The 23150-nt window shown below is 40.7% G+C and overlaps 1 protein-coding gene across 1 annotated transcript; it reads right to left on the bottom strand.

Annotated features, from left to right (window-relative positions):
- Positions 1-16729: 16729 nt before the first annotated feature.
- On the bottom strand, positions 16730-17791 carry LOC122755496 (ran-specific GTPase-activating protein). The gene has a single exon (XM_044004044.1). It carries the CDS (start codon positions 17668-17670, stop codon positions 16999-17001), a length of 672 nt encoding a protein of 223 aa, XP_043859979.1. The 5' UTR covers positions 17671-17791; the 3' UTR covers positions 16730-16998.
- Between the last annotated feature and the right edge of the window lie 5359 nt (positions 17792-23150).

Here is a 23150-nt window from a genome sequence, read left to right as displayed (position 1 = left end):
TCTACACTAGGAATGAGAAGTATACCAGTAGGGGTTTTTGAGCTATCCTTTTTTGGAACAGAGCTGTAGAGTACCTTAAACTTAGGTATCATAGTCTTATCTGAGACCAAATTTGTGAATAAAAGCTTGGGGGTATAGTTTAGAGAGTATACTACACTATCATACATTATATATTCCCCCCCCCCCCCCGCCCGCTTCATTAATTTAACAGTCCAACGAAGTTGACTTTCCTCACACACAACATTTCATCTCCTATCTTCATGCCTTAGTACAGGCTGTGCCATGTTGTTGTTCAATCATTTTTTCAGTTGTGTCTGAGTTTTTGTGACCCCATTTGGGATTTTCTTGGCAAAGATATCAGAGTGGTTTGCCATTTCTTTCTCCAGTTTATTTCACAAATGAGGAAATGAGGTTTACAGAGTTAAGTGACTTGCCTGGGGTCAAACAGCTAGTAAGTATCTGAGGAGTGTCTTGTTACCAGCACGTATTTTGTCTTCACTTCTACCTTCCTTCAAAGGTCATCTACATAAAGGCTTTCTTGATCCTCCTCTGCTTCTCCTCTTCAGACACACACACACACACACACACACACACACACCCCTTCAAAAATAAATTGTTTTATTTTTGTATATACTATTATGTGTATATGTTTTTCCCAAGGAAATGCAAGTTTCTTGAATGAAAAGAACATCTTTGTCTCCATAGTGCTTAGAACAATGATTAGTACTTAATAAATGCTTATTGATCAAATGATTTATTCACTGCCATTGTCTTCTTTCTTCCTTTCATTTCCCTTCCTTCTCTCTCCTGCTTACTCTTGGGCTCTTGATGACAGATTTATTTTTTTTCCCCCAAGACTCTACTTGATTTGTTTTTACCTCTTTGACCATATGTAGTTTCTCTCTGGATACATCTACCTATTATAGAACAGATTGCCCTTCCCTAATGCCCTTAACCCTAGGAGAGAGCATTTTTGCTCCTTTCCCATCTCCATGCACCAGCCATTAATTAGTAACTATTGGTGCAGAACTCAGGGATGTAGGCATCAATGTAATTGAAATGTGATCACTTTACCTATGAGGAGATATTGACAAGAATGGATTTCAGGAGGGCATGAATTCAAATCCTGTCTCAGACATTTACTAGTTGTATGACCCTAGGCAAGTCATTGAACCTCACTCTCAGCTTCCTTATCTGTAAAATGGGGATAATAATAAAACCTACTTCACAGGGTTATCATGAAGATCACATAAGATAACATACGTATAGAACTTTCCAAACCTTAAAGAGCTATGTGAATACCAATTTTTAAATTATCATTGTCAACATTATTGTCTTTATCATTGAGCAAAAGTCTGGGCAAGGAGGAAGGAAGGAATCTGATTATAGTCTCCAAGTGGGTTAAAGATTATTATGCAGACAATAATAATGGTCTGTTTGCCTGTTAGCCAGAGAAGGACAAGGGGAATGGTTTTAAACCACAACAAATAATAGTAATAGTTCACATGCATGTGCTAATAATAGCTCATTTTTTGAGGCTTTAAGGTTTACAAAACATTTTTTCTAAGCACCTGATGGCTAAGCCGGTTCAAGTGTCATTAGTTTCATTTTATGGATTAGGAGACCAAGTCTTAGAGAAATGTCATGACTCCCCCCAAGTGACAGCTATGAAAGGATGCAGCTGGCATTCTAACCAATGCCTTATGAGTCCAAATATTGTACTTTTCCTTCTAGTTACATATGAAGGGGAAAAGACTATTGAAAAGTTATAGACCAAGGAGATAGATGACCAAAAGAGATGGTCAATAAACCAATCAATAAACATTTATTAAGCACCTACTATGTGCCAGGCACTGTGCTAAGTGCTAGAGATACAATTTTTTTTTAAATTTTTTAGTGAGGCAATTGGGGTTAAGTGACTTGCCCATGGTCACACAGCTAGTAAGTGTTAAGTGTCTGAGGCCGGATTTGAACTCAGGTACTCCTGAATCCAGGGCCAGTGCTCTATCCACTGTGCCACCTAGCTGCCCCGAGATACAATTTTTTAAAAAGATGATCTGGAGAAGGAAATGGCAAACTACTCCAGTATCTTTGCCAAGAAAACCCCAAGTGGGATTACCAAGAGTCATATATGACTGAAAAATGACTGAACAACAAAAACAACAATGCTCAGAAGGAAGGCACCAACAGTGGGGGAGGACAGAAAAGGGCTCTTACAGCATGTGAGACTTGAGTTGAGTCTTGAATGATGCCAGGAAAGACAGAAAGTAGAGGTGAAGGGGGACAGCTTTCCATGTATAAGGATGAGCCAGTGCAGAGGTAATGAGAAATATAGAGTGGCATGGTCAAGGAACAGTAAGGAAGACAGAGTAGTTGATTCATAGAGTGGGGGGGGGTAGTAAAATTTAAGAAAAGTTTAAGTAGTAAGGTCAAATCTAACAATTTCTATTTGATCCTATAGCGGATAGGGTTTATAAAGGGAATATAATAAATTAGTTTGTTGAGTCAATGGTGGGGTGAGGAGTCAGACAGACCCTCAATTTGGGAAAACCTCCTAGTGAGTCATTTACACTTTAGAGTGAAAGAATTTATCAGAAGTTTTCTTCAGAGCAGGATCTGATGGTGGGGAGGATGGAGAAAGTACAAATACATTGGAGGTCTAGGATAGAGCACCCCCAATGAAGGGATAAGAATGAGTGAGGAGAACTTGACCCAAACTTCATCTACCTCATGCTGTTGCCCAGAAAACATCCTTGAGCCAGAGGACTTAACAGAGAGAAAAGGAAGGAAGAAAGCATGGGATTAACAGAACTCAGTTATTCACTAGCTAGTCGGCTGCCATGGCAACAGGCAGGTGAGTCTGAGAGCACTTGAGAAAAGATGAAATTTCTAAGTGGGAAGATTTGAAGAGCCAGGCAGGGAACCTGGAGAGAGAAGTGAGTGAAGAAGGTTACCATGGCCATATCATCAGGGATAGACTAATTTACTGAAGCCAAGAGGTTGGGAGGAGGTTTTTCTGAAGAGGTGGTGTTGGGGGATGTTAGGGAAGGATGAACAAATCACAGGGAAGAAAGGATAATAATAACTCACATTTATCCAGGGCTTTAAGGTTTGTGAAACATTTTACATTCACTCCTTCAAACCTCGAACAATAATCCTGTGAGGGAGGTTGAAAGATAGCTCACAGCAGTATGTCAGAGCAGCCTTGAGGTAGGTGCCATTATTACCCCATTTTATAGAAGAAACTGAGGTTTAGAGAAGTTAAGTGACATACCAAGAGTGACACATCTGGTAAATGTCTGAAGGAGAATTCAGACACTGGTCTTGATGACTCCTAATCCAATGCTCTCTCTACCACAAAATACTATGTTTTAGATAACTATCATTGTGGGGAAATTCCTAAAGCTAATTCCAAATAACCTAATAATCCAAATAATTGTAATTCCAAATTAACTAGAGCATTTAATTATTTTCAGCTTCCCTTTGTCTTATAAGCTCCACCCCACCTTTTTTAAAATAGTGGACTGATTTGGATCTTTGAAGTCCATATTTATATTGTGCGATGGGACTTTGCCCATTTCCAGATCACCTAAGATGCAGGCACCCATGTGACAGATGTCAGAAACTTACTTCTGCACTCTCCTGCCATATGGGTGGGAGCAGTCTTTCTATTGATTGGGTGGCTAGAATGAGCTGTATATTTAAAACTACCAGACTAGGCTTGCTCACTCTCTCCCCCCTCTCTCTCTCTCTCTCTCTCTCTCTCTCTCTCTCTCTCTCTCTCTCTCTCTCTCTCTCTCTCTCTCTCTCTTTCTCTCTCTCTCCCCCCCCTCTCCTCTCTCTCTCTCCTCTTCTATCTTTCTCTCCTTCTCTCTCTCTCTTCTCTCTCTCTGTCTGTCTCTCTCCTTCTCTCTCTCTCCCTCCCCGTCCCTCCCTCTGTCTGTCTCTCTGTGTCTCTGTCTCTGTATCTCCCCTTTCCCTCTCCTATCCCTGTGTCTCTTTGTGTCTCTCGGTGTCTCTCTGTCTTTGTCTCCCCATTCTCTCTGTTTTTTTGTCTCTGTCTCCTCTCTTTCTCTATCTCTCTGTCTTTCTGTCTTGGTCTCTCTCTGTCTCTGTATTTCTGTCTATCTGTCTCTGTCTCTCTGTCTGTCTCACTCTGTCTGTCTCACTCTGTCTCTCTCTTTCTCTCTCTGTCTGCCCTCTCGCTGTTTCTCTGTCACTGTCTCCCCATTCCCTATCCTTGTGTCTCTCTGTCTGTCTCTTGGTGTCTCTCTGTCTCTGTCTCTCTCTCTCTTTCTCTGTCTCTGTCTCTGCCTCTCCCCTTTCTCTGTTTCTCTGTCACTGTCTCCCCATCCCCCATCCCCATGTCCCTCTGCCTGTCTCTTGGTGTCTCTCTGTTTTTATCTCCTCACTCTCTGTTTTTCTGTCTCTGTCCCCTCTCTTTCTCTGTCTCTCTCTGTCTCTGTCTTTCTGTCTCACTCTATCTGTCTCTGTCTCTGTGTGTCTCTCTTTCTCTCTCTTTCTGTCTCCCCTTTCTCTGTTTCTTCGTCACTGTCTCCCCATTCCCTATCCCTGTGTCTATCTGTCTGTTTCTTGGTGTCTCTCTGTCTTTGTCTCCCCCCTCTCTCTGTCTCTGTCTCTCTTTCTCTGTTTCTCTCTGTCTCTGTCTTTCTGTCTCTGTCTGCCATCTCTCTATCTCCCCTTTCTCTGTTTCTCTGTCACTGTCTCTCCATCCCCTATCCCCATGTCCCTCTGTCTGTCTCTTGGTGTCTCTCTGTCTTTGTCTCCTCACTCTGTTTTTCTGTCTCTGTCTCCTCTCTTTCTCTGTCTCTCTCTCTGTCTCTGTATTTCTGTCTCTCTGTCTCAGTCTCTCTCTGTCTCTTTCTGTCTATCTCTAGCTGTCTCTCTGTCTCTGTCTCTTTTTCTGTCTCCCCTCTCTCTGTTTCTCTGTCACTGTCTTCCCATTCCCTATCCCTGTGTCTCTCTGTCTGTCTCTTGGTGTCTCTCTCTTTGTCTCTGGACTCTCTGTTTTTCTGTCTCTGTCTCCTCTCCATTTCTGTCTCCTCTCTGTTTCTGTCTCTCTGTCTCTGTCTTTATGTATGCCTCTGTCTCTGTCTCTGTCTGTCTATCTGTGTCTTTCTCTGTGACTGCCTCTGTCTCTCTCTCCCTCCCTCCCTCCATCAGTGGGATGAGGGTCTTGTTCAACCACAGCACCAACACCACAAATTAAGGTTGGGGACAGGACTACTTACCCCTCTCTCTTTAGGTCTTGTGGCCAGAAACAACTCAAGGCTTAGCAGTTTTGTCTGTTTCATTTGTCATTTTCTACTCTAGGTGTAGGTGGTTAAGTTTCCAGACCAGGGAAATCAGGCCAGGATTCCAGACCAGATATTGCTGCCAGCCTAGCAAGAACCCCTGAGAAACCAGACTCCTGAGAAATCAGGGATGGGGGTGGGTGACTGGGGTGGTCTTTGAACTTTGAACTTGGGGGTATCATGCTACATAAGAACTGAGTTTGGTTGAGATCCTAAGGGAGAGTTATGGCCCCAAGTATTAGGGGTGGGGAATGTTTGTATGGTTGTTCTAGCTATACCTTTGAAGTAAATATTCCTTTGTAAAAGCAAATCTGACCATTAAGTGGTTAAATGGATCTGAAGTGCTGGAGGCCTCCTATAATTGGGAGAAGAGTAGGTTGGAACTTGAGCTAAAGGCAGAACCTAGATACCTCCCAACCACTTTGAGAGTACTTGACAACCTGGGGGGGTGAAATCTAATGTTAATGTATCTGGCCTTCAGTCTAAGGGAGCCAGAGTAGTCACTCTTAGAAATATATGGTTTAGGGATAGCAGAAGAACTGTGAATTCCCTATGTGCATTTCCTCTTGCTTCTCACCATCAGGATCAACTGCAAATGGTAGTGTGGATGCTGCTAACTTCCCACTCTCATCCCTCCCTTTTTCTGTGCCATTTTTGTGTCCCTAGCAACTGAGCTGCAAGGACAGGCTATAAAAGGAGCTACCATAAACAAAATGAATTACAGACCAATGAGTTTGGCAGAGGCAGAACCCAATGGTGGGGGTGGGCAGGATTACCATCACACTGCATTTTTAATCCACACCACCTCATAGCAGTTTTGAGAGGAGGAAGCATAGGGTGTCTGTAAGAGTTGGTCCAGAAAACACTTCTAGTTCTCACTCCATCACTCAAATAGCCAGGGTCACATAACTAACTAGCTTCCACATGGTATTTTTGAGCTGGTCAGGGCCATAGAGATTATCGAAGAATATTGATTGTTTCTGTTTGCCCTTCATTCTCAAAGAGAGCCATGACATCTGGATGTGATGTCAGGACTTGCGGTGAATTGGATATAAGTGAGGTCAGGGCTGTGCAAAGTCACCAACCTCATTCTTTCCTCTGAAGCTATCTGGATCCAGTGGCAAGATATAGATCAGGACAACTGGAGATAGTTCCAGATGCAGTAGGAGACCTTGGCCTTTTTAAGCTAAGGTCTTTTCTGTTTTGACCAGAAATCCTGAGGGCCTTCCCCTCCCATGCTTCTTTCTGTCTTTTTCTCTGTCTCTCTCTCTCTCTGTGTATATTTCTCTCAGTCTCTCTCTTTTCTTCCTTTCTCCTTCCTTTCTTCCTTCCTCCTTCCTTCCTTCCTTCTTTCCTCCCTCCCTTCCTTCTTTCTTTCCTTCCTTTCTTTTTTTTGTGGGGCAGTGAGGGTTAAGTGACTTGTCCAGTGTCACACAGCTAGTAAGTGTCAAGTGTCTGAGGCTGGATTTGCACCCAGGTCCTCCTGAATCCAAGGCCAGTGCTTTATCCACCGTGCCACCTAGCTGCCCCTTTTCTTCCTTCCTTCCTTCCTTCCTTCCTTCCTTCCTTCCTTCCTTCCTTCCTTCCTTCCTTCCTTCCTTCCTTCCTTCCTTCCTTCCTTCCTTCCTTCCTTCCTTCCTTCCCTCCCTCCCTCCTTTCTCTCTCCATTCATGAATTTATTTATTTATTTGTTTTGACCAGGTAAAAGAGGCCATTCTTTACCTCATTTATTACCTAGCCTTAATCACTGAATAGGCATTGCCTCAGACAAACTGACACCTGGGATCTAAGAATATGAACTACATGAGAGAAGAGACTTTTGTCTTTATATTTCCAGTGCCTTGCACAGTGCATACCATGTAAAATATATAGATAGATATAGATATCTACACATATACAAACATATATTAATATATGTGTATATGTATGTATGTATATATATGGAAAGAGAGCAATATAGGGACTATGATAATAGCAATAATAATAATAATGGATAGCATTTATATAGCACTTTAAGGGGGCAGCTAGCACTTTAAGGTTTTACAAAGCCCTTTGCGAATATTATTTTCTTTTATTATCACAACAACCTTTGGGAGTAGGTACTCTTATCATCTCCATTTTACATGTAAGAAGACTGAGACAGACTAAATTTAAGCGACTTGTCTTGCATCACACGGATGATATCTGAGACCAAATTTGAATTCAGTTCTTCCCAACTCCAGCTCTCTAGCTAGCTACCACCTAATTTCTCTAACAAAAAGTTTGATTGAGTTATCCCAACTTAATTTTACAAATTAAGAAAGGGATGTCCAGAAGGGGAAAATGATTAGTTATCCAGAAAGTTAATGGTAGAACCAGAACTAGAAACCAAGCCAGTACTCCATTCATTATGTCATATCCCTTCTTACAATGAATTTGCATTCTGAGGACCCTTTGAATCCTGCAATTTACAAATTCTCTCATCTCATACATCTGATCCATTTTGTACCAGACAGGTGGGAAGTAAAAATTGTTCCCCCTAGTCTTCAGAAAGAAAAGTTGAATAAAACAGATGGGCCTATATAACCCTTTCAACATCATATAGCAATTCAAAAGAACAAACACAATATGATTCAGGTTGCTTCCTTCTATTTTCCCTCTTCTGCTATTTTTAGAGCAAAGATCAGGTGGAGAGATGTGGACTAGATGATAGGATAATGAGTTAATTTCTGAATTTGTAAAACATGAAGAATACCCATTAATACATCAAGACCAACAGAAAGGGAGGTTTCTACTGGAGTGCCAAAGGAATCTATCTTTGCATCTATACTTTTTTGGGGAAGAAATTAGGTTAACCCTTGTCCAGGGTCACACAGTTAGTAAGTGTCTGAGGTTGGCCTCAGGGCCTCCTGACTCCAGACTTGGCACTGTATTCACTGTGCCAGCTAGCTGCCCTGCATATCTACACTTTTAAATGTTTTAAAAAATAATGGCTTAGATAAAACATAGATGAAATGTTTATTGTATTTGCGGATGATGTGAAGCTGAGAATAGCTAATATATTTGATTAGAAAATCATGATTTATATGTATATGTATTCTATATATATATTATCTACTTATAGACAAAGATCTTGACATTCTAGAAGGATGGGCAAAATTTAGTAATACTACATTTAGTAGATATAAATGTAAAGTTGTATCACTGAGTTCAAAAGATCAATTTCACAAAATGGAACAGTCCTTGTCCCCAAGGAGCTTACCTTGCAGAGGTGAAGAGAAACCTTGCAATATGAGTATAAATAAGCAAAAGAAAAATATAATAAAATAAATACAAAGCAATTTGGGGGAGAGGGAGCACTAACCAGTGAATATCAGGGTAGACTTTGAGTAAGAGATGGACCTTGAGCTGAGCCTTGAAGGACACTGGAGATTCTAAGAAGCAGAGTTGAGAATAGCACATTTAAAATTGTTGTTTATGCTTCATTCATGAAGAGGATCATGACACTGGTTGGATACAGCTTGTACAAAGGCAGAGAGCTGAGAGCTGGGAGCTCCTATACAGGGAACAGCAGGGTGGTCAGTTTGGCTAGACCACAGAATGTATAAGAAAACCTGTGTGCATTAAACCTGAAAGGGTAGATTGGATCCCGATTATGAAGTGCTTTTGAAAAAAACAGACATTCCATTCCATTTTAGAGTCAAGAGGGAGCAGCTGGAGCTTTTTGAGTAAGGAAATAATTTGGTTGGGGTTTATGGGTGTTCAGGGAGGACTAGTACCTGGTATGAGGACTTGGTGGCCCCTTTTCAGGGCTGTTCATCCACGTTTGGTGTCCATCTGCCCCCTCCCAACTCTTTCCTGTGGTTCCAAGAAGCTGTAGCATGCACAGCAGCCATACCTCAGTAAAACCATCTCAGCAGATGGGCTAAACCAGTTTGAAGGTAGCCAACAGACCTCAAACCTGTCTCTCAGTTAGAGGAATGACTAACCTAAGCATGGGAAGACTTCCCCTGGAAGAATGAACTGATGAGAACAATTTGTTCCAAAGCCATGAAGGTGGTTAAAACAGGTACTGTGGAGCTTTCTCAGACATCAAAGATGCCAAGGTCATTCACTGCATCCCAGACCATCACCAATTGCCTTGACTTTTGTCTTGCCACTGGACTTCAATGACTGGAAGAGGGAGTGAGGCTTTGTGTAATGCTGCCTCTCTTAAATCCAATTCACTTACAAATCAAGAGATTACCTCATGATGTCGTTGGTCCTCTTTGAAAATGAAGGGCAAACAATAATTTGGTTAGAAATGTGTTTAAGGTACATTCAGTTTGCCAGTTATATGGAGAATAGATTAGAGAGTGGAGAGACCGAAATTAGAGAAAACAACCATGCTATTGCAATAGTTCTGATAAGAGGTAATGAGGGTTTGAACTAGGGGTGGTGACTTTGTGAGTATAGAGAAGGGAACAGATAATAAAAGACGTTCTGGATATAAAATCCATAAGACTTGGATTCTGATTGGATTAGAAGCATGAGGGTAAGTATAGAGTTGATGACTCTAAGATGACAAACTAGAAGTTTGGTAGTGCCCTCAACAAAAATAGGAAAGTTAGGAAGAGAGGAAGTTTGGGTAGAAGATAATGTTTTGAACATGTTGAGTTGGAATTGCTTCTGAGACATTCAATTTGAAATATCCAGAGTCAGCTGCTGATATAGGATTGGCACTCAGGGAATAGACTATGGCTGTATATATAGAACTGGGAATCATCTTCATACAAATGCTGATTGAAGTCAAGGGAGTTGAAAATATGTAAAGATAGAAGAGAAGAGGGCCCTGGGATAGATGCCCATTTAGAAAGTGACACATTGATAATTCAGGAAAGGAATCCAAGGACTGGCCATAGAGGTAGGAGAACCAGGAAAAAGAAGTATGACAAAAAGACAAACAAACAAAACTGGGAAACAGACAGGATCTAAGAGGGGAGAAGGTTCAATAGTATCAGATACTACATGGTGCTCAAGAACCACTGTAGGGATTTCATCATTTAATCTGGAGATGAAACAGGGCCGTTGAATTTGGCAGTTAAGAAATAATGGCTAATCCTATATAGGAAAAATCTGAGACTCCTACATGCTCAATCAAGCCAAGTGGGACTGTTGCCAGGCCGCTAGATCCTCCCACTAACCCTGCTCTCTTCACATTCTTCAGGCCACCCTTTTGAACAGAGATAACTCTTCCTTTTATTTTTTTCCTCTTGTACGTGGTTCCCATGTTTTTATAAACCACTTTTTCCCTGTGCTAAAAAGTGTCAAAGGTGGAGAGGGCATCTACTGTTTCTGGCTTTATCCTTTATTTATTTGAATATTGGCCATTTACTGGGTACTGTACAGAATGATGTGTACTGGAAGATAACAAGTACAAATAAGGTGAACAGCTCCCCCCCTGCCCTCACATAAATCGTAATAGCCTCCATGTCATTTATAAGGCACCACTACACCAGGGAACTATATGTGCCTCTCACTCTGTTTCTTCCCTCTTTGCTCTAGCTTCTTTCCTTGAATCCATTCTTCTCCACCCTCTTTTACATCTAATTCCACTCAACAAACATTTATTCAGTTCCTATTACTAAAAAACTAGCATCAGAATTAATATTTTTTTTAAAACCCAGAAAAATAATGAGAAAAAGATTGTGGCATACAATTAAAATAACAACCCTAAACCATTTAAAGAAGTAATTGAAAATGAAAAGCATAATACAGACAACAAAAACAACATTAATACTGACTAAAATAATTTTATCTAGATATTTAAGCAATATGATTTCCCCAACAAGGAGACTAAAGTCCAGAAATCATTATAATTAAAAATATCTCACTTCTTTGTGAAAGAGATGGCAGCCAAAGGTGACACAAGGCTAGAACATAAATCCTCGTCTAAGATCTTGCAAAGATCAATAATGGAGTAGCAATATCATCTTAAAAAGCAGAGAGAAGTAGGGAAGGATAAAGCCAGTTTAAAGAAAGTTCATTGGGATCTCCAACCAAACAAATTCATCAGAAGGGCATTTAAGGCTGAAAATTGAAGAATGACTCCAAATGGATAAGACATGCAAAAGATTTACACAAATCATTGTAATAAACTTTTCTCCAACAAAGACAGCTGATCCACCACATTTAGACCATAATGTTACAATCCCCAGAGGAACTTAAAGTGGAGGGAGAAATGGCACTAAAGGGAATGGAAGGAAGAAACATTTATTATGTACCTATTGTGTGTCAGGCACTGCGTTAAGCACTTTGCACATATTACCTTATTGATCCTCAAAGCAACCCTGGGAAGCTGGTATTATAATTATCCTCATTTTACAATTGAGGAAACTGAGGCAGACAAAGGTTCAATGACTTGCCCAGGGTCAAACAGCTAGTAAGTATCTGAAGCTAGATTTGAACTCAGGTCTTCATGATTCCCCCCATCTCAGACACTTACTAGCTGTGTCACCCTGGGCAAGTCATTCAACCTCTGTTTGCCTCAATTTCCTCAACTTTAAAATGGAGACCCTGGAGAAAAAAGAAAAGATAAACCACTCCAGTATCTTTGCCAAGAAAAACACATAAAAATGAGGTCAGGAAGAGTCAGACACAACTAAATGACTTAATGAGAACAGCTTCATGATTCCAGGCCCAGTGCTCTATCCATTAAGCCACCTAGCTGCCTACTAAAGAGAACAAAGATAAGAAAAACAGTTAGATTGAACTAAATGTATATAGAGGAGATCTTTGCCAGAGATAACATAAATGGATTAGGACTAAAGTACCAGTAAGCAGTACACCTGAAGGAGAGAAAGATAATTAGGATTTGCAAAAAAATCTAGGACCTTATTAATACAAAATATATGACTGAAAAAAACATTGGTTACTACTGATCTATATGTCCATTCTAAAATCTGTATGAGAGCAATCTCTACATGAATCAAAGACATCTATGATAAGGTATTAATAAAGAACAAATAGCCTTTTGGAAGTGATATAGTATATAAATATATATGTGTATATCCATATATCCATATATGTAGCATACATATATAGTTACAGAGAACTGTGTAGTTATATATATATATATTATATATATATATATATACACAAAATTTATATAGTTGGAAATCTTGTCAACTTTTTTTTAAACTGTTTTATCCTACACTGCTTCTTTCTGCTTTTATACATACATATGTATAAAAGCAGAGTATATACACACACATTTTATATAAAAGAAAGCTCAACAATTTATGCAACTAAACAAATTCATCCCAAAGGCATTTAAGGATGAAAATAGAAGAATGACTACAAATAGAAGAAAAATTAGAAGTTTGTTGTTTGTTGATTATGACAAAGCATTTCAAAACCAGCAAAATGTCTTGGAACTTCTTTTATTTTTGTTTTATTTTATTAGTGAAGTTTATTTTATTTTCATTTCTGTTTTTCCACTCCTCCCCAGCCCCACCCATTGAGAAAGCAAGAAACATAAAATCCATTCCAAATTTGTGTAATCATGCAAAACAAACTCCCACATTAGCCAGGATGAAATAGAAGGAAGGAAGGAAGGAACGAATAAACAAACAAACAGAAACAAAGAGAAAAAAGAAGAGAGTACAGAAGGTTGGAAAGAAGGTGTTAAGGGCTAAAATTCTAGCTAGTCTGTCTAAAATATCTAATGAGTGGTCGCCAATAAATTATAAGCTTCAGCAAGAGTTAGACTTTTAAGCATTTATTAAGGAGAATAATAATTTGGTAAAGAGAGAGAGAAAGGCCTAGATTCCTATCTATTAAAGGGAGAGCACATTTCTAGCTCCACTCTCCACCAGCGTCCTCAGGAAAAAGCGCGAGACCAAGCGCTAGTCTCTTCCTTCCTCCTCCCACTCGTCCGCGTCACTTCCTGATGCCTGGTCTTGCCCTCAAAGACCTTCGCTTCATGGGCAGAACTCTTCTACAGTAAGTCTCCAGCAGGTGGCGTTATTCCAATCATTACAGTCCCCCCTGTTGTTCCTCAAGAAACAAAATGTTTCCTTGACGGAACAGTAAAAACAATATGATAACTATTGCTAACTAATAATATGTGAACAACAATATAGAAAAGGAAGAGAGGAAAGTTTTGTCCAGAGGAGCGATTTTTTTTTTTTGTCCTCATGAACCGACGCTTTGACATTAGTCTTGCAAAGGGAGGGCCTCTGCAGAGAATACACGTTACAGATGGTGTATATTATAACAGAAAGAGAAAAAAACAACAAATCAAAACTGTTCATTTAAAGTCTCTGAAAGTCTTTTCTCAGATGTCCTCTAGGTGTAGTCGTAGAATGGAAGTCTTTTCAGGGGTTGATGTGTGGATGCTGGTAATCAGCCAGGAAAATTTCCTACAAAATTGAGCTTAACACAACTTTAAAATAGCTTTGTCAATAATCAAATCAAACAATGAAAGTTCTCAAAAACATGTCTAAGGGAATACAGAATCTTAGTTGTTAACACGTGAAACATACAATAAAACAAAAATTGAACCATTCTTTAAAATTACATTATTATTATAGTCCCCCCTTATGGAGAGTAATTGAGAAGACAATTGCTGCGATATTAATTTTTAAAAATAATTTTTATCTTTGTTTCATCACTTTTTGCATCATCTGCCTAATTATCCTCATGCCATTATGAGAAATTAGAAAATCTAATATAATTGGTAACAGGTGTCAAGGCCAAATTCAACACTGTTATTTATCATGACACCTGAGATAATTATGGGGGTTACCATAAAAGAACAGAGAAATGATGGGATATGAGCATTCCCACACTTGAGCAATATGTACTGTCCATGCAGTATGCCAGGCTTAAAATAGGTGGATGGAATATATGTCCATGCCACCGAACATATTGGAGGAAACTGAGTCAAACTTAATCAGATGCATGGGATTGAGATGTCCATGGCATCAGGCATGTAGGAGGGAGCATAGAAGCCAGGTGTAGGAGTGAGATGGGTGGGATGAATACTTCCAGCCATCTGTACAATATTGTGGGGAAAAATAAAATAAAATATTAAACCAAGAGAATCCAACCTCAACATTAGTCAAAAGCTGTTCCCTCGGCCATACCTTGACTTCATGCATTTCTCCCCTCATGTGACAGTTCAGTGTCTGCTCTTGCATGTATTCCTCTTGTGATTGGATGGCATCTTGGCCAACTGGCATCTGATAACTCAGAATAAAGGCAATTAGTGTCTTAAATGATAAGTTCCCATAATCCAAGTCTCATATGGATTTAAAAATTGAGGATAATAAATGATTACAAAAAATGTGAATACATCTTGACTCAGAACACAATATATAATTATGCAACAATTTCAAATAATACCCCTTTTTTTTTTTTTTTTTTTTTTTTTTTTTTTTTTTTTTTTTACATTAAGTGGCACTTTATTGGAACACAAAACAATTACATAGTGAGACAAGATCTCTTTTTGGAAGGGGGATGAGTGAGTGCCTGGTATACTTATACCCCACACCCCTCCCTGGCTTCCCGTTTCAAGGGGAAAGCATTTTGGGGACATACATCCCCCTTTACACACATTAACTTCAATGAAAGCATTTAAAAACATACCCTCCCGTTCCCCAAGAACTACGGCTCCGTGGGGACACACAGGAAGAAATCAAAGCCAACAGAACATTCATGGAGTACAGTTTCATGTTTCCAATGCATCGACACCAGAGAGCGTAACAGAACATTCGATCTCACGAGCAACCTCTCGACTCTATTGCGCTAGCATCTGATTTCTGAAGGGGTCTTGTGGGAGACCTCCCTCTCCATCACACCCTCACCAAGCACTGAGTCACAGGGCTGCATTAAGACTAAATGGCAACAGCAGTAACACAAGTGTAGCAGTTGGAGAAGGAAGCTTTGCCTTAGTCACTTTGTCTTTTTTTCTTGAAAACAATCACACTCTTCCTTTGGAAGGGCACTCCACTGAGAAGGGATCAGGGGCTGGTATTTTTAAATGGACAAACACGGACCCAAACAGGGAAAACACCAAGTTATAACGTTAACATCTACAGCTGGGACATCATAAACACAGTTGAATTGATGGAGGAGGCTAAGTAAGGACCTTCAGCAAGTGCGACGGACATGCTTTCTTTGTTTTGTTTTAAATAAAGCACCTTTGGTGGACGGTCAGGAAAACAATGGAAGGGACCCTGCCAAGGTTAAAAATCCGACTGAAGTGAGTCCTTTTACCTATCACTACAAAGAAATGCTATCGGCTAATACACTTTTCAACCGTTTATGTTGCTTTCCAAAGCTCACAGTGAATAGTGGAATCAAACCCCAGGCCGGGAGCTTTCTGTTCTCACCAGTTACACGGCTGGTCCACATTTCTCAAGCTTATGGCAGAATAAAATGTTAAAAACACAACAAAACAAAACCTTCAGCACTGAAATTGTAAAACCACCCTCCCCATGGGAGGGCCTTTCACTTGAAGCAAGCTGAAAGTTCTTGGCTAAAACTTAAGAGCACACAAGCGCACCAGGTGAGCAGCCAGAGAGAGCCAGAGGAGGGAGAGTACAGGGACACACACCACAGCCACACCCACTTGATTGATGACTTCCCTGAGGGCACACAGGCAGCTGAGGTATTCTTCACTTCTGGGGGCATCTCCTTCTGGGAGGGGCTGCAGGGGGGCCAGCTGACTGCCTGAGGCCGCCCACCCCCTAGGCAGCACTCAGGACACACATCTCACTGACAGAGCCTGACACTGACCACCTCAGGCAGCACCAGACCATGGGAGCCCTCAGCAGACAAGCCTTGCTCGCCAAGAGGTTGGTGTCACCCACCAAGGCCTTTCCTCCTGCTCCTGCTCCCAGCTCAGCTGGGCTGCTGGTGCTCAGGCCTCACCTTATCTGCCAGTGACAGCCCTGTGCCAATCCTTGAGCCGCCGAGGACAAGAACACCCCAGGTTTGGTGAGGACACCTGTGGGGGAAGAGTGAAGCACACGAGCATGGCTTACAGAGAACAAGGACCAGGAGTGAGCCCTCAGCCCAGCCTACATGCCCACCAGGAGAGCTCCCAAAGCCGTGACCCCCAAAACGACCGCCAGAGCTGCCTCTCCCGACTTCCCCTCGACACCTAGGCTGGCCAAGGCCACGACACGAAGGTATCTGGAGATCCCAGTGCCCTGCTCCGGGGATTCCGAGGGATGAGTGCCCAGCGAAAGACTCAAATCAACAACTCAAGCTATGCCAACTGTGTCCCCAGGAAATAATGCTGCAGCTGTGCTGGGTTAGCTGGTACACCACAAATGAAGAAGCATCTACCTTGTCACCAACACAAGACAAAGGCACCCGACAACAACCAATGCCAGGAGTCACAGCCATCAGTGTGTTTAAGTAAACATATGAACGCAGTCCTGTCCTCGGATGAAGCTTTCAAATGTTTTATTCACTCTTTTGGATGGACTATAAATAATAAGAGTTTCCACTATGGAAAAGAATGTTATGAGCGCAGTACATGTGACTGGGAATGGGTTTGCTGAAGACATCTTCGAAAGGATAAAAGCTTAGAAAACAACCTGGAGGCTGGAATTCAGTTCTTATATAAAGTCCCTTGTAAAAAAAAAAAACGAAACAAAACAAAATGAAACCAAAAGAAAGAAAATAAAAGAAGGCGAGGCCGCGAGATGATTTATTGCAGCAGCACGTCCGGCTCCTTGGGCTCCTTCTCAGGAGCAGCTCCCTCAGTGCTCTCCGGCTCTTGGCCGCCTTCCTTCTCCTCCTTCACCTCCTTCTCCTTCACCGACAGCTCCGAGAACTTCTCCACCACTTTTTCGCTGCTTTCTTTGCCTGCTCCTGCTTTCTTCTCTCGCTCTTCTATCTCATTCCTGCATTCCTCGAATTTTGCCTTAAACTTCTGGGCATTTTCTGCATTTAGGAATCGGATCGCCAGCAGTTCAGGTTTGGGACTCTCATCGGCGAAGTCAGCATGTGTGTTCCAGACCCAGGCCCTGTCACTGCCTGCGTTGGGCTTCAGCTCCATCAATGGTGTTATATAGTGATTCGCACAGATCTTCAGGGTTTTGTCCCGTCTCATGAGGAGGCGAATCGTGCCTTTCTCCTTGTGTTTCAGCAGCTTCACATCTCCCGTCCCTCGTTCTTTCCATTCCGGAAGATCGTTCTCAGAAGCAAATCGGAACAGCTTGGCTCGCATCTTAAAGAGCTCTTCTTCATCCTCTTCAAGGGTCTTGATCTCTTGCTCAGGAAGAGACACTATGGGCTCAAACTGCGGATCATGGTTGGAGTCGTCCACGTTCTCAGTGGAGGTGTCGTGCTCCTCATGAGCTTCCTTGGCAGCCGCCATCGAAGCGGGGTCGATGCGGCGGCGGCGGCTGGTCCCGGCGATGCGGCGGCGTTCGGTTCGGTCCGGTCCGTCTCTCGTCTGGCGCTGGCGCCTCCTCGCCCCGCGCTTACCTCAGCTCAGCCCCGCCCAATACCCCTTTTTTAACTTAGTATACAATTACTTTTTTGAAAAATCTGAACATATTTAAATACAAGTTAAAGCACAACAGAATCTCAAAGAAAACTTTTTTTTTGAAAAAAGAAAACTTTTACAAATGTTCCCCTCTTTTTTTTTTTTTGGAATATGCTTATCAAAAATAATACTTCTAGAATCAATTTACACTTGCCATGGCAACCAATTTGCCAAGGAAATGCTTTAAAGAGTTTGATCAAATAATCAGTTGAGAAAAAATAACAAAAACAAACAACTCAGAATATGGGAGCACAATACTCCTAGAATTAACATTGTATTATGAAATCAATACCATCTCTCAATTTTTTTTTTTAAATTAGATAAATGAATAGAAGAAAATACACATGGAACAATAAAAAACAGTGAAATTCAAACTAAGGAAATCTAAATGAGCATGAATTTAATATCAATAAGAGTATTATAAAATATAAACTTGATCACATGACTATAAAAAGCTTTTACAAATATTCTCCTTGTTTTACAAACTAAGTATAAGACACAATCTCAAAAGCCTGAAAATCTCTATGAAAATAAACCCATACCATTAATTTCAAAATGTATATGTAATAGCATAGAAATCCTATGTAACCTCTGAACTGATACTATCACTCTGAATGAATTCAGAACACTTTTGATTCCGATATCTAAAATCCCCAATACTCATATCAATACCTTGCTGTTTACTTCTACATTTCTGTAAAATATATATACTTCCATGGCAAAAGAAGTGGAGTCTTGAACTATGGTGATGATTGTCATTCTTATTCAGCTTAAGTTTTTCTTCTTTAACCCCTCTATATTGTCTGTCAGTCTTTTCACCATACAAATGCTTTATAAGATTACTAATTAAAGACAAAAGCAGGTTAGCAAAATGATGAACAAAACGAGCATATCTGGAATTTAAAGGGTTTTCTAAGGTTGTCTCAGAAGCACAGCCAGGCTGGGGAAGGGCTGAGCCTGAAGCTGCAAATGTAGTTAGAGAAAGTTGAGCATGCGCATTAGATCTTTGGACTTCCCGGGCAGGGGAAGCAATGGGCTTGGCCATGGGGGGAGTAGAGGGTGGGGTCTGGAGAGGAGGGGAGGGACCAGCACAATTTGAATCAGACTTGATTTTGAACTCAGGCCTGGATTCCTCTTCCCCCACTTTGCTTCCAGGTGCTAGGGGATTAAAAACTTCTAGAGGGTGGGTCATTGCCTCCAGGCATGCAAAATTAGAGCAACAATTAGTGTTAGAACTGGGAAAAGCTGCAGGAATCTCTTCAGGTTTCTCTGAAAAAGCATGGTTGGGAGAGTGGGAGATATTTCCTTGTGTGAGTATGTTGCTGGCTCTTTTAACAAAAATAAAAATAAAAATAGAAAATCCAGAAAAACAAAGCATTAACATGATCTTATCTCCCATTTGTCTGGTTAAACAGACTAAAATCAAAAATAGGGTAATTAGGGAGTTTAAAAGGTCCATTTGAAAAAATTTAAAGGGAAAACACAGCCAGTACGCCAGTACTTAGCAGTTAAAGGGAGAGGGTAGAGAAAATGCCTTACCCAACCAGAAGATCAGAAGACTGAGGTTTAGCTTTCCTCTTCGTGGTCAGCCATCTGTTAAGGGCTAAAATTCTAGCTAGTCTGTCTAAAATATCTAATGAGTGGTCGCCAATAAATTATAAGCTTCAGCAAGAGTTAGACTTTTAAGCATTTATTAAGGAGAATAATAATTTGGTAAAGAGAGAGAGAAAGGCCTAGATTCCTATCTATTAAAGGGAGAGCACATTTCTAGCTCCGCTCTCCACCAGCGTCCTCAGGAAAAAGCGCGAGACCGAGCGCCAGTCTCTTCCTTCCTCCTCCCACTCGTCCGCGTCACTTCCTGATGCCTGGTCTTGCCCTCAAAGACCTTCGCTTCATGGGCAGAACTCTTCTACAGTAAGTCTCCAGCAGGTGGCGTTATTCCAATCGTTACAAAGGGAAGGTGGAAAGAAGGAATAAAAGAGAGGAAATATGTTTCAATCTGCACTTTGAATACATCAACTCACTATCCCAAGGTGGATAACACCATGAGTTATTTGGAATTGTAGTTGGTTACTGTGTTGATCACCCTTACTAAGTCTTTCAAAATTAATTATCTTTACAAGGTTGTCATTGTTCTCCTGGTTCTCCTCACTTTACTAGTTACTTGTTCATACATGTCTTCCCCAGTTTTTCTGAAACCATCTCATGCATCATTTCTTATAGCACAATAGTATCCCATCACATTCCTATACTATTATTTGTTTAGCCATTTCCCAGTGAATATCCCCTCAATTTCCATTTCTTTGCCACCAGAAAAAAGAACCATGCAGCTTCTTTTAAAATGTGTCTTCCCGGGGGCGGCTAGGTGGCGCAGTGGATAAAGCACTGGCCCTGGATTCAGGAGTACCTGAGTTCAAATCTGGCCTCAGACACTTGACACTTACTAGCTGTGTGACCCTGGACAAGTCACTTAACCCTCATGGCCCCACTAAAAACAAACAAACAAAATGTGTCTTCCATTCATCTTTCAAAATTATTCAAGAAGCCTTGGAAGATATGACAACAGAGACAACACTTATCACAAACATTAGCCGAGCCATAAAACAGGAAGATATTTTCTTGATAGTGGTGTTTGCCACTATTAGAGTCCTGATTGAAGAGGGATTTTCTATGGATTGTGGGTCATCAGGATGTTTCTATTTTCAGATGACATTGTACTAATGGCATCAAACCTCAGAACATTGAAATGTCTAAAAAGAGATCTATAATCACTCAAAGGAGTTTGTTCCAATAATCCACATTGGAAAGACCAAGTGAACGAAGAATTGCCCAGATTTCAGCATGCATTTACATGAACAAGTTATAGAGCTTCAAATGGCCAACAAGTGGGCACACGTTTGAACAGGAGGGGAACCCACTAGATCCTAGCTTCTTAAACTGTTGGTCATGACCCTATATGGGGTCACACAACTGAATGTGGGGGTCATAAAAATTTGGCAACAGTAAAAAGTTATGTATACCTGTTTATATACCTATATACCCAGGGTTGTATAAAAACTTCTTGGGAAAAAATTTAAGAAGTCCTGTACTAGATTATCTTCAGGAGACTATGAAGCTTTTTTTTAATGACCCCAAACTTTCCATGAAAGCAAGGGCCTATTCTAAAAATTCCAACATTCTACCAGTGTTATGATATGTCAGAAAGACATGGAAAACAAGTGTCTCTGAGGAATAAAGAACAAATATTACCCAGAAGTTAAAAGATAGCTGTACAGGGGATGTGAGAAGATTATAGCATAACCAATCTAGAAAGAATTCTTAAGAAGAGCAGGAATTAAAATGGCATAAAAAACCTGTACGAAAGGAAGAGAAGATGGGTTAGTCACATGGTGAAACCAAGAGACTACAGGAAAATCAGAATGCTCTCTTGATTTCAGAAGGAATAGAGGAAGGCTCAAACACATTGGGTAGATATCCTATGGTAAATATATGGGACCGGAGTCATATAGTATGGACAGACTTATTTAGGACTTAATCTTTGTCATTAGAAGTAACCTAAATCAGTAAGATCATGGATCTGTTCTCTCAGTATCTTTTCATGCCTTTATTCTGTCAGTGGCATAGGTGGCAGTACCTGGGGCTAAAGAGGACGTTAATGGCAGCTTTAGCCATTACAATTTACTCAGTGTCTCTTATTCTCTGTATTTCCTACAACAGGATCTATAGACCTGTGAGAACCAAGAAGAGGCCACTTATTCTAAGTTCCTTCCTGGTAAGGCCACATTCCTTGAGATTTCATCACAATGGTTCCTAGGTTCAAAGCTGGAAGATACCCTCATTTGAGGAAGCACCCATGGCCCATGCTGGCCATGTACACTTTAACAACATTTTTTTTTTTTTTTTGGTGAGGCAATTGGGGTTAAGTGACTTGCTCAGGGTCACACAGCTAGTGTCAAGTGTCTGAGGCTGGATTTGAACTCTGGTCCTCCTGAATCCAGGGCTAGTGCTTTATCCACTGCGCCACCTATCTGCCCCCATGTACACTTTAAAATCAGCCCAGCCTATGACTCTTGGAAGGCTTCTCTTCCTTGTACCCTTGTGAGTACCTCTCCTACCTTTTTCAGCTACTTTTTTATGTGCTGTCTTCCCCTATTAGAATATAAGCTCTTTGAAGGCAAAGATTATCTTCCTTTTTGGTAGTATTTGTATTTACAGTACTTAGAACAACACTTGACACATAACACCTTAATAAATACTCTATTTTCTATTTAATGAAATCTAACCTAATCTTATCTATCTATATCAATCTGTCATCTATTATCTTTCTATCATCTACCTATCCACCTAACTGTATCTATCTAATCTACCATCTATTTACCTACCCATCCATCATCTATCTATCTATCTATCTATCTATCTATCTATCTATCTATCTATCTATCTATCTATCTATCATCTATCATCTATCTGCCTGCTTGCCTGCCTGCCTGTCTGTCTGTCTGTCTATCTAATCTATCTATGAATGACCTAGTCTAGTTTCCTGTAGGAGAATGAGCTTGCTAAAGAACATACCACCAACAAATGTCAGAGCTAAGATTCAGACTCAGGTCCGCTGACTCCAAATCCAGAGTTTTTTCCATTACCCCACAGAGATGCAATTTCTGTTTTCTTGTAGCCTCTGGGGTTGGAGGAAGACTGCACACATCTCATTGGAAAATCATTTCTCTTCTCCATAGAAACCCATCAGAGTTTTGGGTCCAGAGAGAAGAACTGATATTGTGAATTTACCCAACTAATTCATTCCCAGCCACTCCCTATTTTGAAACTAAGAGAAGTCAGTAGTAGCCAGAGGACATGTATGGGCTAGATGTAGTGACAGCTTATGTTTTGCAATGGGATCATGATTTTCTCTGTACAGAACTGCTTAAGGTGTGTCTACATGCCTTTAACGCAACCTACTCCTCCTCCCACCGCCACAAAACACATAAGGAACATGACAAAGCTTATTTATCAATACTTCTGGGAAAAAATGCCCCAAAAGATGAGTAGTAGAAGGACTTATATCCCATTGTTTCAACGAATAGACATAAATAAGAGCAAAAGTCTTCTCACTTTTCTGTTTACATCTAGGTATTTTGAAGATTTCACTTTCAACTTAAAAAAAATCTAGCCCTAAGGTCAAAGCAGATATAGCAATATCTAATGAATCTACAATTGGGAGAGAATTCATAGACCATATAGTACAATCCCAGAGATTAATCTCCAATCCTGAAGTTATTTTCTGAACTTCAAGTCAATCTTCACTGACT

Source organism: Dromiciops gliroides, chromosome 4, assembly GCF_019393635.1.
Source record: "Dromiciops gliroides isolate mDroGli1 chromosome 4, mDroGli1.pri, whole genome shotgun sequence".
Classification (NCBI taxonomy): Eukaryota; Metazoa; Chordata; class Mammalia; order Microbiotheria; family Microbiotheriidae; genus Dromiciops; species Dromiciops gliroides.
Note: the sequence above shows the minus strand (reverse complement) of the source record. Positions and strands in the feature narration are given on the sequence as shown.

What these genes read in the sequence shown, in the direction of transcription:
- LOC122755496 (XM_044004044.1), bottom strand. Translation starts at nt 17,670, where the DNA reads ATGGCGGCTGCCAAGGAAGCTCATGAGGAGCACGACACCTCCACTGAG.